At 38.6% G+C, this 16,774-nt stretch overlaps 1 protein-coding gene across 4 annotated transcripts in view; it reads left to right on the plus strand.

The window, feature by feature from the left end:
* PDCD6IP (programmed cell death 6 interacting protein) overlaps nucleotides 1-16,774 on the plus strand; it is a 68,441-nt gene that overhangs the window by 27,538 nt on the left and 24,129 nt on the right. For 2 of the 4 annotated variants that reach the window (XR_011250801.1, XM_069561350.1), the window contains exons 6-9: nucleotides 65-165; nucleotides 2,457-2,573; nucleotides 11,976-12,198; nucleotides 13,485-13,608. Coding sequence is in view for 2 of the 4 variants with exons in the window: in XM_069561350.1 (XP_069417451.1) it covers nucleotides 65-165; nucleotides 2,457-2,573; nucleotides 11,976-12,198; nucleotides 13,485-13,608 (565 nt within the window). In the remaining 2 variants the exon portion in view is untranslated. Of the gene's footprint in view, nucleotides 1-64; nucleotides 166-2,441; nucleotides 2,574-11,975; nucleotides 12,199-13,484; nucleotides 13,609-16,774 lie in introns of all 4 variants that reach the window. The other 2 variants (XR_011250800.1, XM_069561351.1) reach the window with 1 other exon arrangement.

The following is a 16,774-nucleotide window of genomic DNA, read 5'->3' on the forward strand; positions in this document are numbered from 1 at the left end:
ATGACATATCAGATTATTTTACATTTATTTTCATTGAAGTGATCAATTTAATATTTTATTCCAGATAAAATGAAAGATGCCATCATAGCTAAATTGGCTAATCAGGCTGCAGATTATTTTGGTGATGCTTTTAAACAATGTCAGTACAAAGATACTCTCCCCAAGGTCAGTTATTGTTTTTTGTAAATACTTGGTTGTTTTGCATGTGGAACTATTTGGACATTTTTGTGTCTTAAGCAAGTTGAAAGTTACGATTTCTAAAGAGATTTGAAATTTAAGGGGAGGCATTTGAAGAATATGTTTGTAGAAATAGTTTTTAATTTAAGATGCATGACACTTTCTCTTTCATATTTAGCGAATGCCTTTGCTTCTGTTCTTTACAAAATTTATTTTTGCAAGCTAAAACTCTTTCTGAAAAATTGTGAATACCTGTCTCCAGTAATTTTATCAGATCAGGGCATTGTTTTGAATCATCAGTCCTTTGGTACAGCATGATACTTGAGCATGTTGATTATTCACTCTTTTAATTATTGTCCTGTTTTCTTAAAGATGAATCTTAAAGCACACAACAGACATAAAGACAAAAGGAAAAGGAAACTTAACAAATTCACCCCGTACTTTGATTAGAATTGGGTTTTGCCAACAGGGACAGAGAATTGAGCTGCTGTTGTACAGCTCAGGAAACCCGCGGACTAAAACCTCGTGTCACAGGAAGTATTAATTGTTTTAATGTTAATCTTTCTGAAGCAGCATTTGAAGAGACTAGTCAGTGACGAGCATTTGTAAATGATAAAGCAGACAATTAGACTGAAAAGTAAATTCAGTCTGCTTAAAAACAGAAGCTTACAGATTGAAATGTCTTAAGAGTCAACTGCTCTCTTTCAGAAGTGTTCAAGGAATTCATTTTGTCTGTATGCTAGCAAATGATATTTGTTGCATGCTTTTTATTAGGGAAAATGATTTATAAGTCATTCAGGAATCTTTATAAATTATGAAATTGCAGACAGTTTTGTGGCAAAATAAAAAAGCACAAAAGTACATCAACATATGAGTGTTGAGAATGAGCAGAATATGAGCATCAAGGAATTTGAAGTGTGCTGGAGATTTAAAATCCACCAAGAGACCAGTAGAAGAATTTGCCTAGGACTCTTGGGTAGTAATAGTGTTGCTGTTAAGAGACTTGGGATCTCCTCTCACCTTTTCTTCATTTGAAAGACCTCGTGATCAGCTGCCCAGTGTACTGTTAAATCCTGTGGGGCCATTAGTTCAGTCCTGTCCTGGCGAGAAGACAGTGTCACCTACAAAGACTTGGAAACTACCTCTGCACCACTCCTGGTATTCCATGAAAAATCTCCTATTTAAGTACCCAGTTGCTCCAGACTTAACCTTGAGAACTGGCATGAGTGCAGTTTGAGATTTTAGATGTCTTTTATTTTTGCCTTTTGACTGATAAAGCTCATCAGGTATTTTCATATTCTAGTTATAAAACTGGAATATCTGCAAGTAGTGACCCAGGAAGCTAGGAAATTATTCACTGGGAGACAGGAAAGCAAACAAGGTAGTAATTCAGTTTTCATTTCTCTTATTATTATTATTATTTTTTGTCTAGACAGTGATTGTCTAGTATATTTCTTGGGTATTAAATGGCATGTACTTCCTAAAAACATTGAGCTTATAGGGTAGGGGTTGATATTTTGGAAGACCCTCTACTGCTTTTTTGGTTTATGTTTTTGGATCTTCTAAAATTAGTTTTGGCTGGAACTTTTTTCAAAGCAAATTAGGGCAGAGTAACGCTTCATCATTTCAGTTGTTCGCTCAGTGCCTCTGTCTGCTCTGTGTTTTTGAGTGTATGGTATTGAAATGTTAGTCTTTATGTGATGCTACGTAATTTTTATATGGCTAAAAATCATTATTATTAAAATTCTCTTAGATTGTGAATTTAAGTGGGAACTTACTTCACTGTCTTTTGTCTTTTAAACATGATGAAACAGTCAGCTATAGAACAGTTTCATTAGTATATGTGAGTAATGGTGTCTTAGTTAACTGAGAGCTGGGTAAGGGCTCACAAGCAAGCTGCTAAAGCCCTGTGCTTGATGTTCCTCTGTGAATGTCCATTCTACTTCTCTTTCTAATGCATGCTTTCCGTTTTTCTTTGTAAACAAAATGTTGACTTCATGGCTTAAAGAGAATTGTAAAAACCTAAATTGGCTACATTTAACAGTTAAAAAACCCAATTGTTAATTCTAATTGGAAGGAAAAAAACCTTGAATTCATTGAATCCAGTCCACACAAAATCATGTGGTCTTCTCTGTTTACACCTAATGACTAACCTATCTCTAAACTATTAACGGGGTGATTCTAATTTCTGTCTCCTTTTCCTTTTTCTTCCTGCATCCCATGTTGTCTGTGGTGGTTTGTGTGGTTGGACTCTCCCTGGTCAGTATTTTTATTTCCAGGAGGTGTTCCCTGTCTTGGCTGCAAAGCACTGTATCATGCAGGCCTATGCTGAGTACCACCAGTCTATCCTGGCAAAACAGCAGAAGAAATTTGGAGAAGAGATTGCACGGCTACAGGTGAGTTTCTTAGAAATAAATATTTAAGTCACTTGAATACTTGAATTTCCTTTTTCTTCTTTTTTAAGTGAGATTCCAAAGTTTGCTCATAAAAAGCTTTCCCACTCATTTCACCTGTCCATGAAGATGGGTGATTGTTTTTATTTTTTAGGCTATGAAGGAAATGGCAACCCACTCCAGTGTTGTTGCCTGGGAAATGCCCTGGGCAGAGGAGCCTGATGGGCTGCAGTACACTGCCTCACAGAGAGTCCGATGTGGCAGAGCAACTGAGCACAGCACAGCATACCTACTGTGTGCTTTTGGAAGTTTCCTATTTTATCTACAAATTTCATGTTAACTTTGCATTCAGTTCTCTTTTATTTACTCATGTTTATTTTAGTATAAAATACTCTAAATTAATTTTCATGCTCCAGAAAGGATGTGGAGTGCTTAACTTGTGGCATAGCCTTTGTCTATAATTGGGTCATACAATTCCATAGTTTGAGAAGGACAGGCGTAGTCTATGTAAATAGAATCTTGTAATCAGCAGACTACCTTCTATGCTGTATCTGCCCTAGGTGTGTGAGTAACTTGCCATGACATCTGGGGCAGCTTTGCAGCAGGGGCGAGTGGTGTTATACGAATTGTTTGTAGTTTGAGAGTTAGTCAGCAGATGGTAGGAAGATGACTGTTATGGAAATTTAAGTATGGACTAGTATTAGAAGATACAATGCAAATCTTACTTAGGAAATTCAGTGTAATTAGTCTTTTCATGAGAAGAGAAACCCAAGTTTTATGAAAAAAATAAAATATATGCTTGTGTTATACTCCACATTGACAAAATCAGAGAAAGGCACACTCAGATTATCAAACATTTATTTGTCCAGGGATTCACTTTGATTGTAGTAACTTAGCATCATATGAAGCAGATGAAAACATATGCTTCTGAGAAAGGGGTTTCTAGGGAGTGTTTTTTCAGGGTAGTATATTTAAACTGTCAGGAGTATGGACTGAAAGAAAAGCACACAGCATACAAGTCGGAGTGTAAGTTTTATTCAGGGACTTTACGGAGGACTGTGGCCTGGGATCTCCAGTACTCTTGCCTGGAAAATCCCTTGGGCGAGGAGCCTAGTAGGCTGCAGTCCATGGGGTTGCTAAGAGTCAGACATGACTAAGCGACTTCACTTTCACTTTTCACTTTCATGCATTGGACAAGGAAATGGGAACCCACTCCAGTGTTCTTGCCTGGAGAATCCCAGGGATGGGGGAGTCTGGTGGGCTGCTGTTGGGGTCCAGCCCTGGTGGATCCAGGGAATTCGAAGGGTGGACGGAGTTGGCGAGGAGAAATTTATTTAATTAGAGATATAAGATTAGATTAGGAAAGAATAGTGTAGTAGGAAAATTAGTGGAGAAAAGAGGCTGAATAACTTGGTTTACGTGGAGAACTAATAAAACCTCGAGACAAGAGGTTTGCACCATCTACGTTAGGCCATTGGCACCCGTTTGAATAGTGGAGGGTGCCCCGCCTTGGGCTCCCTCTCGCGTGGGTCTTAGAAGCCAGGGCAAGTAAGTAGACATGGTGAGCCTCCACGCCCCAGATGGGAATTCAGCCAGAAAAGAAAGAAGACAAGGGGAGACCAAGCTGCTTCGGTGAGCGAGGCCCCAATAACTTTGTTTTTTAAAAGGACTTTATACCTTTCCCACAAATGATGTTGTGTACATTATCTTCTGGCCTTGGAGGCCTGTGAAACATTCTAAGACCTCTTTTGATGAAGGCTGCTCAACCAGAAAACTTATTTTCCCTTGAAGTGTTTTTTCTTTATATTTCTAATCTATGTGAGCCTCAGAAAGTATCAAACAAAGTTACATTTTCAGGAAGCAAAAGTGCAATAAGTTACATCACAGAAAGAACCAATTAGCTCAGAAGTCTAATGTGGTCACTTTCAAGGCTACACTTGTTTTTTCTTACATTCTAACTATGTTAACGAATGTGCTCCCAGTTGCACAGTGGATAAGAGATGGGAACTTAGCAACAAGCATTGGCCCAATAATGAAATCCTGTACCAGCACTACTCTAATAACTTTTAACTCTTTGAAAGACTTTATGTTTGAGGCTTCCCATGCCTCTCACAGTTGGGGGGCTGTAAACAATCACACGCGTAGTTGTAAAAGTCCAGGTAAGGCAAGTTAGAGAGCCATCCGAGGGGTTTGAGCTGAAACACTCCTTTCAAATGCAGAAGACTGAAGCCCTAAGTTAACTTTTTACAGAGAGTGTCAGAAGAGTGGAAAAGCACAGTACAATAAAATCAGGCTGACTCTGGTTTTTGGGGGTAGATGTTCAGGAAAACTCAGGGGGAACCCCTGAAGCCAGATCATGCCTTTGCATTTTGTCTGGCTTCCTTTCTTATGACCTTTGCCATGGGTGGGATTCCTCACGCCAGCTCCCAGCAGGCTGCCGTCTATGGGGTTGGCACAGAGTCAGACACGACTGAAGCGACTTAGCAGCAGCAGTGGCCTGGGAGATGGCCTCTCAGTAGCTCCGAGGAACCTTTCTGAAGAGGTAGGGGAGAAACCCGCTCATATTTGATTTTGATGAGAGAATACCTCCAGTCAAGCAAACCTTTCAGTAAAAGATTCACAAAGAACAGATATCCCAGGTTAATGATTTTAGTGCTTTTCTGTGTATGGGAAGATACAGGAATCTGGATTCATTAACATTCTTCCTGAGATATACATCTGTCTGAGGGGCCTGTTTTTCCAGAGCGTAAGGAGGGCATCATCTTGTTTTTCATCCTGAATTCCTCTCTCAGGGTCCACTGTTGGTCAGCCACTTCAGTGAGTATTGACTAGATGGTAAACTGGTCTTTGTTTTACAGAAGTATAGCTTCTTTATTTTGGGGAGATTCTGGAACTTTTATATTCAAATGAGGATTCTCTATAAACCAGTTGTGTAAGATCTCCTTTTGAAATTTTAATCTAATTTTTAAAACCTCTTTGGAAAAAGGAAGCTATTTCAGATTCACACAGGAGATAAGGACTTCTTTCACTTTTAGACACTTTTTTCAGCTATACACCTGAAGAGTGTATAGCGTCAGTTACACAGCTTTAGTCATAGGTTAGAAGTTAACAACATAAGTACTTACTGATTCATGTCTCCAGGGGCTGTTCCTCTTTCCATTAGGCATGAGATATAATTTTCTTACTTGATTTGAGCTGAAACATAGGCAAAGAGAACAAAACAGATAAAAAAGATGAACAGTAAGTCATATTCTCTGCAGTCTCCTGCTCAGAACTCCCCATGTACCTGATAGTCGCACCGTTCAGTCAGTTTTGCAGTCATTGTTAACAGTAATGGGGAAAGCTTTTAGTCATGAGCAAGCCAGAAATGAAAAACAAAATTGCAGGACTCAGGAATATCACAGCAGTAGGTAAGATAGCAAAGGGAAAATTGCTGTGGGTGATTCACTTCTGGGGCCAAGAAAAATTGTACCTGGGCTCACACAGCTCGTGAGTGTGCTTCGTGGACAGTGTAGTTCATTAGGCTCCAGGAGATGGGTCTACTTGATCGTCCTGGTGAGTGTCTAAAGCTACCAAGGCCCAATTTTAAAAAAGAAATAAAAATGCAGTTTACCCTTGAACAACACAGATTTGAACTGTCCAAGTCAACTTATATGCAGGTGTATTTCAATGAATAAATAAATATTCTGCTCTCCATACTGGCAGCTTCTGAATTTGTGGAGTCACCCAACTGCTGGTCATGTACTGTGTTTAATCTGCAGACACAGAATCTGTAGGTACAGAGGGCCAGCTATAGGACCTGAGCATTCAGATTTTAGTGCCTATGAAGAGTCCTGAAACCAATCCCCCACAGATACTGAGGGATGCCTCTATATAGATATAAAACTGTGACTCAGATAAAATGGATACATACCAGATATTTATTTAATTCATTAATGAGTCTGATAAGATGATAAAACTGATTTTATGAAACTGTTGTTTTTTCTTTGTTAGATACTACTTTGTAGGTATTAAGGAGAGTGTCCTCCTTAGATATGTGCTGAGATATTTGGGGATGAAGGGTTTGATGTCTGAAGTTCAGTTTCAGATAGCTATATAAAAAGAAAAAGTCTGTGTGTATGTGGGAAAGAGAGCGAATATGACGAAATTGGTAACAGTTGTTAAACTTGCCAGAGGAGGTGTTTTTTCTCAATTGTTCTGTTCTTTTAATTTTTCTGTGAACTTGAACATTTTCAATATAACAGTTGGGGGAAACAGGCATACAGTTAGCCGATCTCTACTTTTTCCCTTCTGTTTTACTCCCTACAGCCTTTTCCCCCACTGCCTCATAAGTAATTTCATATTTAATCCTTTCAATGTTTTTTTTTTTTAATTCTCTTTGAAAATATAAGCAGATATGTACACACGTGCATGCACACTTAATGCACAGTCTTAACTCTCCTGTTGTTTATATAAGAGATCATAGGCCATGGGTGGCGCATTGCTAAAGAATCCACCTGCCAGTGCAGGAGACACAGGAATTGTGGGTTTGATCTCTGGGCTGGGAGGATCCCTTGGAGTAGGAAATGCCAACCCACTCCAGTATTCTTGCCTGGGAAATCCCATGGACCGAGGAGCTTGGCAGGCTTCAGTCCTTGTGGTCGTAAAGAGTCAGACATGACTGAGCAGCTGAGCATGTACATGCTGTGTGTAGTGTTGTGCATCTTATTTTTCTCATATAGCATATTGAAGCCCTCTCCATTTCATACAGCAGCAAAGAGACCTTTCTCATTTCTCTTTGGAGCTGCATTGTACTTCACTATATAAACCACATGTTACTGCTGGATACTTGGGTGTTTCCAAGATTTGTAATTACAAACCACACTGCAGTGATTAATTATGTGAATGTGGCATTTTGTATTTCAGTAGTTGTCTTAGCTCAGGCTTCCATAACAAAATACCATGGACTGGTGGTTTAAACAACAGAAATGTATTTTCTCATAGTTCAGGAGGCTGGAAGTCTGAGGGTGTCAGGATGGTGGGCTTACATACTGCTAGCCTGTCTTCTTGCTGTGTACTTGTATGGTAGGGGGAGACAGCGTGCTTCTGGTGTCTCTTCTTACAAGGGCACTAATCCTTTCACGAGGGCCTCACCCTCGTGACTTCTCCATGATCTCCCGAAGGCCCCATGTCCAAGTACCATCTCTTGGGAAGTTAGAGCATCAACATACAAATTTTGAGGGGGTGGGGGTGGGGACACAGTTCAGTCCATAGCAGCAGGTATATCTTAAATTCCTGGAAAAGGGATTGCTGACATCAGAGTATAAGTACATCTGTAATTCACTGTATATTATATTCAATTCTTGGGTCTTTGATCCACTTGGAGTTTATCCTGATAGGTGATGTGAAGGATGGATGCAATTTTTATTTTTTCAAATGGCTACCCAGTTGTCTTCAGACCGTTTAGTGCAATAACTTTCTTTGCCCCATTGCATTGAGATTTTGACTTTATCACTTACTAAATCCTTCATATGTATTTGGGTCTGTTTTTATTCTGCTATATTGGCCTGTTTTATCTGTTCATGTTCCAGCTACACCATTTGAATCATTGACACTTAAGAATGTTTTAATACCTAATTGGTGGTGATCATCTCTCATTCCCTGAATTTTCTTGATTGTTCCTGCTTATGCATCTGTATAAATTTTATTTAAGTATTTATTATGGAAAGCTTCAAACATATATATATATATATAAATAAGAATCATCAAATACCTATTACGTAGTTTCAGTGATTATCAGTATTTTCTCTGTGTCTCATCAGTTCCCCCTTCCTCTTATTTTTTTGATGTATTTATAGCTATCTCACGTATCATTTCATCCTTAAGTTGCTTCAGTATATGCCTCTAAGATAGATAAGACTTAAAAAAATTAAAACCACAATGTCATCCTATCCAGTGCAGTTAGTTCCAGTTCGTAAGCTAGTAACCTAATACTACCCAGACCTGGTTTAGTTTTCTTTGATTTCTTTCTAAAATGTGGTTTTATAGTTTGTTCAAATAAGGATTCATGTGCAGTCCTCACATTGCATTTGGCTGATTCGTCTCTTGAATTTTCAGTTTGTAATGACCTCTGCTCCCCAACTGCCATGTAGAATTGTCTTTACTTTTTCTTGTTTTGTATGTTTCTTACAGTGGTTTCTGTGAAACCTATTATCGTTTTCATGTTCTTTGCATAAATGTTTCAGTCTTTCTTTTCTTAAATGATTTCATATTTGTCTTCACTGAGTACTTTGGGTCTTGTTTCACGTTCTGTTGCTATCAGAGTATCACCCACTGTTACCTGAGTATTACCGACTGTTACCTTGCTATCTGAATAGCATCTCTGTTCATATTTTGTGTTCTTTTGGTACTGCGATTGCATCCTTACGTCTTTTAGCTTATTTTACCTTGTTTAGTAGGCTGTGTTCTTTCATTTGTGGCAACATTTTTTTTTCTTTTTTCTTTTGGCTGTGCTGCATGGCTTGCATGATCTTAGTTCCCTGACCAGGGATTGAACCTGGGGCTACAGCAGTGAAAGTGCAGAGTCCTAACCACTAGATCGCCAGTATTTCCTGTGGCAACATTTTCTTTGGTGAATTTTCCTTGTCTGTTGAAAAGTTACACTGCTCATTTTCACCCTTTTCCTTGTGGTTTCTTTGTGTTGAGGCAGATGGAATGCCTTTTTGGTTACTTGTGTTTGAATGAGCTTGATTTTAGTTGAAGAGGTCCCTGGGTGGGGGAACACTGGGTATCTTTCCAAGCCTTCTTGTATAGGGCCCTTCCCCTCTGGTTCTCAAAGCCTGGTGTAGGAAGGATTCCACTTTTGTGCCTTTGCTTTTCCAGGTGGTTTATCTGCTGTAAGTTTGTATTTTGTGGACGTTTTCTGAGTGCTCATCCCTTTTCCTCTTCCCCTCTTTTCTGCTTACCCAATATCCCTGTTCTTGTCGTTATCTGCCTTGTTTGGAGGAGGCCCCTTAGTATTCCTTTTTTCCTTTGACCCTTGTGTGGCTCCAGGAGGCCATTTGGCTTTTCCTTTATCATCAGCTGGCAGCTGTCACCTCATTGCATTTCATTGTTTTCAGATTTGCTTAACTAAGCACTTTCCCCTCAGGGTGGGCCCTTAGCCTTCCCTTGTTTCTCCTGCTCTGTTGCTCCTAATACCAATTTTGCTATTAAGGAGAGTGTTTGATCACATTTACAAGTCAAATTTGATGTACAGATTTAAAAAGTGGTTTAAATTTGTGTGTTTTCCCATCTCCTAGTTTCCACTAAAGATGTAGCTTTTGTTTGTTTTGGTTATCCTTATTTCTATTTCATATTAATCTTGCACAAATATTTTAAGATTTCTTTGCATTGCTAGTAACTGGATTATTATTTTTTGCTTATCTTTCCAGATTGGTGGTGGTTTATCTGTATTTTCTATGTTGATTTTGTATCTAAACTACCTTTTACTTAGAATAGTTGGTTCTTTTAGATTTTTCTGGCATGCAAATAAATATATCACCTGTAAATAATAAATTGTTCCTTTTCTAAATTTTACACTTCTAATTTCATTCTTTTGTCTGGTTATTTTTACATGGTCAATGTTCATGATGATACTTGTGATCTTTGTTTTATTTCAACTCTAGGAATATTTTATTTTTCTGCTAAGCATGATATCAGCATTGAGGGTTAAGATTTTAACATATAAGGAACTGGATATTTATTTTTATTTTACTAAAATTTAAGAAATGTCGAGTGAATATTTTATCAAATGATTTTGCAACATCTGTGAGATAATTTGACTTTTTTAAACTTAAATTTATTATTTGGAGAATTATATAAATAGGTTTTTTAACATTAAACCATTCTTATAATCTTGTAATTTTGATGTTTTTACTTTATCTTTTGGTGTTTTTGCTTTTATGTCTTCATGTGGTCACTACAGATGTTCTTTATAAGCCTGCGACTATTATATATTCTCTAGTTGTGGAGTGCAGGGTTCTCCACGTCTGATAAATCAAACTCATTAATTGTGTTGTTCAGAACTTCTGTAATCTTAACCATTTTTGGTTTACTTGGTCCATTTATTGCTGAAACAAAGAGTGTTAAAATCATCCACTCTAATGATAATAAAATGGATAGATTTATCAGTTTTTTATTATAATTGTTTACATAGATGTCAAGTGAGTGTATGCTCCTTGGTTCTGTCTCGTCACAACAAAGATTTGGAGTGATGGACATTAAAGCCCTCTTTGTGTCACAGCTCTTGGGTCTTGGACAGACTGTGTTACAGCTCTCAAGTCTCAAACGGACTGTGTTACAGCTCTTAGACAAATCAGTGTTACAGCTCCGTGTTACAGCTCTATTTTATTTAGATAATAGCAGGAAAATCCATCCTCGAGACATGAGGGCGTGCGCCCAGCGCGCCGGGGAGAGAGGGCCCTTTCGCTCCTCTGTTATGTGGTGTTCCCTCCCCTGGGCTGGCCCTGTGTGAACCGGGCCAGCCAGAGGTGCTGTTTGTTCTGCCTGAGGTCCTCACTCCGGTCCTCGGACCTTCCTTTGTTCTGTTTTCACGGGCTTTTCCCTTCCTTGTCTTTTAGCCACCACCATTCTGGACTCCTGTTTCCTATTCTAACTACCTAACATAAAGGCTTTCAAATACAACATTTGTGAGTTTATATCTTTCTGGCAAATTGTCAGTTGTTAAACATTATATTACTGCATTTATCCTCAATAATCTATTATTTAGATTTTAATTAATTATTATTATGTATCCTCATTATCTATTTTATTTGGTGTTACTGTACCCAATATCACCTAAGTAATTTGAGCCCTAAGTTTATGTAAGGCTTATGTTCATCTTTTGTATCACAAGGGCAAGTTTTAAAGAAAAAATTCCGATTGTTGCTGACATGACATGCTGCTTTGTTGTTTTCCTGCATTGCAGAGTTCTTTTCTGACCCACCGTTTTCATCCCACATGTAGCCCTTTGAGGTTTCTGCCTTCATGTGGGGGTAGGGTGGTGAAGGGGATGTTTCTTCTTTCTAGTTTGCTGTCTTAGGTAGTTTCAAGACCCCGTCTAAGTCTCCCTGAGGGCTTTTAATGCATTTTAATTGCTAGTCCTTTGGATACAGAAATACCCAACAGCCAGAGACAGCTTTCCTCAATGTCAATTTATAGTTTTGATTTCTTTTATTCTCTTGGTAATTCATTCATGTCTTAGAGGGGTGTATTCTTCATTTTTGATATTTTGGTATTTTTTGATAAGAGAATTGCTAGGTTATTCTGTTGCTCACAATGCTAGTAATGCTAGTCTTAAAAGATTTTTTTAAAAAAAACCAAAGCTTGGATATTTGTTGGAAAAAAAGAAAACTTTTTTTTTCTTTTTTAACATTTTCTTGCTAGCATGCAGCAGAATTGATAAAAACAGTGGCATCTCGCTATGATGAATATGTCAACGTGAAGGAATTTTCTGACAAAATCAACCGTGCCCTTACTGCAGCAAAGAAGGATAATGACTTTATCTATCATGATCGAGTTCCAGACCTTAAAGATCTAGACCCTATTGGCAAAGCCACACTTGTGAAATCTACTCCAGTCAATGTACCCATCAGCCAGAAATTCACCGGTATGTCAGCTATTCAGAGGCACTTTAGTGTTATTTATTTTTTCTCCAGTTTAATCTATTTTTTGTAGCTAAAATCACATAGTTGCAATTGGATGCTTTGAATATAATTTTATTCATATTAAGTGAAATTTTAAGATGGACAGTAAATGGTAGTAAACCATAAAGTATACAACAGAGTCAGAAAACTTGAAACTGAGTAATTATAAAGACTTAAATGAGCACTTGTCTTTTTGTTAACATTTGTTATTTAAGATTCTGATATTAAAAATAAATGTATATAAGTATGACTAAGCATATAAGCTTCTGGAGTCATGGGTGTATCAGATAAGTAAATGTCATCATACCCTTGACTATTATAGGTCTTTGCAATATATGGTAGCCTCTAGCTAATATTAGATCCCCAGGGATCTAATATTTCTAAGTTATTGGATGGTTATTTTAGAATTGGCCATCTGTATCTGTGGTTCCACAGCCATGAATTCAAAGCAACTGCTAATTGAAAATATTCACAGAGAAAATTTCCAGAAAGTTCCAAAAAGAGTAAAACTTGAATTTGCAGTACTCTGGCAACTGTTCACATAGCGTTTACATTGTATTAAGTATTACAAATAAGTTAGAAATGATTTAAAGTGTATGAGAGAATATGTGTAAGCTGTATGCAGACACTGTGCCATTTCATGTAAGAGGCTTGAGCATCCTCAGAGTCTGGTACCCACTGAGGGACCTGGAACCAGTCCCCTGAGGACACCATGGGACTACTGTACTTACTTCTGTTTAACAAGCTCAAAGTGTTTACCATGTGCCAAAAGCTCTCTTAAGCACTTTAAAATATTAGTTCATTTACTTCTCACAGCAGCTATATGAGGCAAGTGTGGTTATTATCCCCGTTTGACTGCTGAGTATACTGAGGCAGAGTGGTGTAGTCATTTGCTCAAGGTTGCAGAGCCAGGAAGTGGTAGAGCTGGAAACCATGGTACTATGGTCAATTTTATCAATGAATGAGTATTATTTTCTCTTGTGTAGATTTTCTTCTCCCAAAGATCCCTTAAACTTAATGATAAACACATCTTTAAGAAAATTAAGTTTGGGGAAAAGCCTTCATTATCATTCCCTGTGAATACAGTGTTCTAAAAATTCTCTTTATCATTGTCCTTTCAATAGATTTAGTTTTGTTCTTTAAATGTTTGAACACTTTTAAGGTGAATATTGGAAAGGAGATATGAATCGTCACTTTACAGTTTGAGTTTTTGTCTTAAAATTTTATTGAAATTGATTCTTCATTTTAGATCTGTTTGAGAAGATGGTTCCTGTGTCAGTCCAGCAGTCTTTGGCTGCCTATAATCAGAGGAAAGCTGATTTAGTTAACAGATCAATTGCTCAGATGAGAGAAGCCACCACTTTGGCAAATGGGTAAGTAGGGCTTAACTTTCGTAAGTTTATCTAAATTTCTGATGTTTCCTGGTGGGTTATTTATGAACATTGTACTTTTCTGAGCTTAGAACTGAATGTTAAGGGTATTTGAAACAGCAAATATATAGTGTCCCCAAGAAATGGACATTTTGGTTGTTACGAACATTGATGTACACATCTTTGTGTGGACATGTTTTATTTCTCATGAGCAAATAACCTAGAATTACAGAATTGTTGAGTTGTATAGTTAGTGTATGTTTATTTCACAGGAGATGGCCAGATGGTTTTCCAGAGTCATTGTCCCTGCGCCGTTTGAGAAGTGCTGTTTCTCGGCACCTCGTCAGAACTTAGCATTGTCAGTCTCTGATTTTAGCTGTTTTAGTGTGTGTGTAGCAGTGTCTCACTGTGGTTTAGTTTGCATCCCCCTGATGACTAATGATATTGAGCAACTCTTCATGTGCTTATTAGCCCTTCATGTCTTTCATGAAGTGTTGAAATTTATTGCTCATTTTTCTTCTTAATAATCTTAAAAGAGTTCTTTAGATATTCTAGAGGTAAATCTTTTGTCAGATACGTTACTGAGTTGTTTTTCCCCGGTCTTGTTTGCTTTTTCATGTTTTTAGTTTTGATGAATGAGTAAGTTTTGACCTCTATCCTTTTTCCAGCAGGAAGGGAGCATAAGATTTCATTATGTAAATGAAATAATAGAATAATAGTTGCTGTGCCATAAAACATGGAAATTCTGTATTAATATGTATATCAACTGTGTCCTCTTGACATTATGCCTAGATGATGTGAAATTGGGTGTTAGTTCTAGAAGGTCTTGTAGGCCTTCATAGAACCATTCAACTTCAGCTTCTTCAGCATTAGTGGTTGAGGCATAGACTTGGATTACTGTGATGTTGAATGGTTGCCTTGGAAATGAACAGAGATCATTCTCTCGTTTTTGCGATTGCATCCAAGTACTGCATTTCAGACTCTTTTGTTTACTATAGGGGCTACTCCATTTTTTTCTAAAGGATTCTTGTCCACAGTAGTAGATAAAATGGTCATCTGAGTTAAATTCACCCATTCCAGTCCATCTTAGTTCACTGGTTCCTAAAATGTTGATGTTCATTCTTGCAATCTCTTGTTTGACCACTTCCAATTTGCCTTGGTTCATGGACCTGACATTTCTGGTTCCTATGCAATATTGCTCTTTATAGCATCGGAATTTACTTCCATCACCAGTCACATCCACAACTGGGTGTTGTTTTTGCTTTGGCGCCCTCTCTTCATTGTTTCTGGAGTTATTTCTCCACTGATCTCCAGTAGCATATTGAGCACCTACTGACCTGGGGAGTTCCTCTTTCAGTATCCTATCATTTTATCTTTTCATACTGTTCATGGGGTTTTCACGGCAAGAATACTGAAGTGGTTTGCCATTCCCTTCTCTAGTGACCACATTTTGTCAAAACTCTCCATCATGACCTGCCCATCTTGGGTGGCTCTACAATGGCTGGGCTCATAGTTTCATTTAGTTAGACAACTGTGGTCCACGTGATCAGTTTTGATAGTTTTCTGTGGTTTTCATTGTGGGTTTCGTTCTGTCTGTCCTCTGATGGAGAAGGATAAGAGGCTTCTGGAAGCTTCCTGATGGGAGAGACTGACTGAGGGGGAAACTGGGTCTTGTTCTGATGGGCAGGGCCATGCTCAGTAAATCTTTAATCCAGTTTTCTGTTGATGAGTGGGGCTGTGTTCCCTCCCTGTTGTTCGACCTGAGGCCAAACTGTGGTGGAGGTAATGAAGATAATGGCGACCTCCTTCAAAAGGTGCCTCTGACCCTGCAGCAGGCCACCGCTGACCCATGCCTCCGCTGGAGACTCCTGGACACTCACGGGGAAGTCTGGGTCAGTCTCTTATGGGCTCACTGGTCCTTTCTCCTGGGTCCTGGTGTGCACAGGTTTTGTTTGTACCCTCCAAGAGTTTGTTTCCCCAGTCCTGTTTAAGTTCTGGTGTAAGTCTCTGGGTCCTGGTATGTACAAGTTTTGTTTGAGCCCTCTGAGTGTGTCTGGTGAGTATGGGGTTTGATACTAAACACAATTTTGCCCCTCCTACCGTCTTGCTGGGGCTTCTCCTTTGCCCTTGGACGTGGGGTATCTTTTTTTGGTGGGATCCAACATTCTCCTGTCGACGGTTGTTCAGTAGCAAGTTGTAATTGTGGATTTCTTGGGGGACTGGAATATAAAAGTAGGAAGTCAAGAGATACCTGGAGTAACAGGAAAATTTGGCTTTGGAGTACAAAATGAAGCAGGTCAAAGGCTAACAGAGTTTTGCCAAGAGAATGCACTGGTCATAGCAAACACCCTCTTCCAACAACACAAGACTGTACACATGAACATCACCAGATGGTCAATACCAAAATCAAATTGATTATATTCTTTGTAGCCAAAGATGGAGAAGCTCTATACAGTCAGTAAAAACAAGCCTGGGAGCTGACTGTGGCTCAGATCATGAACTCCTTATTGCCAAATTCAGACTTAAATTGAAGAAAGTAGTGAAAACCACCAGACCATTCAGATATGACCTAATCAAATCCCTTATGACTATACAGTAGAAGTGACAAATAGATTCAAGGGATTAGATCTGATAGAGTGCCTAAAGAACTATGGATGGAGGTTCGTGACATTGTACAGGAGGCAGTGATCAAAACCATCCCCACGAAAAAGAAGTGCGAAAAGACAAAATGGTAGTCTGAGGAGGCCTTACAAATAGCTGAGAAAAGAAGAGAAGCGAAAGGCAAAGGAGAAAAGGAAAGATATACCTGTTTGAATGCAGAGTTCCAGAGAATAGCAAGGAGAGATAAGAAAGCCTTCCTCAGTGATCAGTGCAAAGAAATAGAGGAAAACAATAGAATGGGAAAGGCTAGAGATCTCTTCAAGAAAATTAGAGATACCAAAGGACATTTCATGCAAAGATGGGCACAATAAGGACAGAAGTGGCATGGACCTAACAGAAGCAGAAGATATTAAGAAGAGGTGGCAAGAATACACAGAACTATACAAAACAGATCTTCAAGATCTAGATAAGTGCAGTGGTATGATCACTCACCTAGAGCCAGACATCTTGGAACGTGAAGTCAAGTGGGCCTTAGGAAGCATCACTACGAACAAAGCTAGTGGAGGTG

The sequence above is a fragment of the Ovis canadensis genome, chromosome 19, assembly GCF_042477335.2.
Source record: "Ovis canadensis isolate MfBH-ARS-UI-01 breed Bighorn chromosome 19, ARS-UI_OviCan_v2, whole genome shotgun sequence".
NCBI classification, from domain to species: domain Eukaryota; kingdom Metazoa; phylum Chordata; class Mammalia; order Artiodactyla; family Bovidae; genus Ovis; species Ovis canadensis.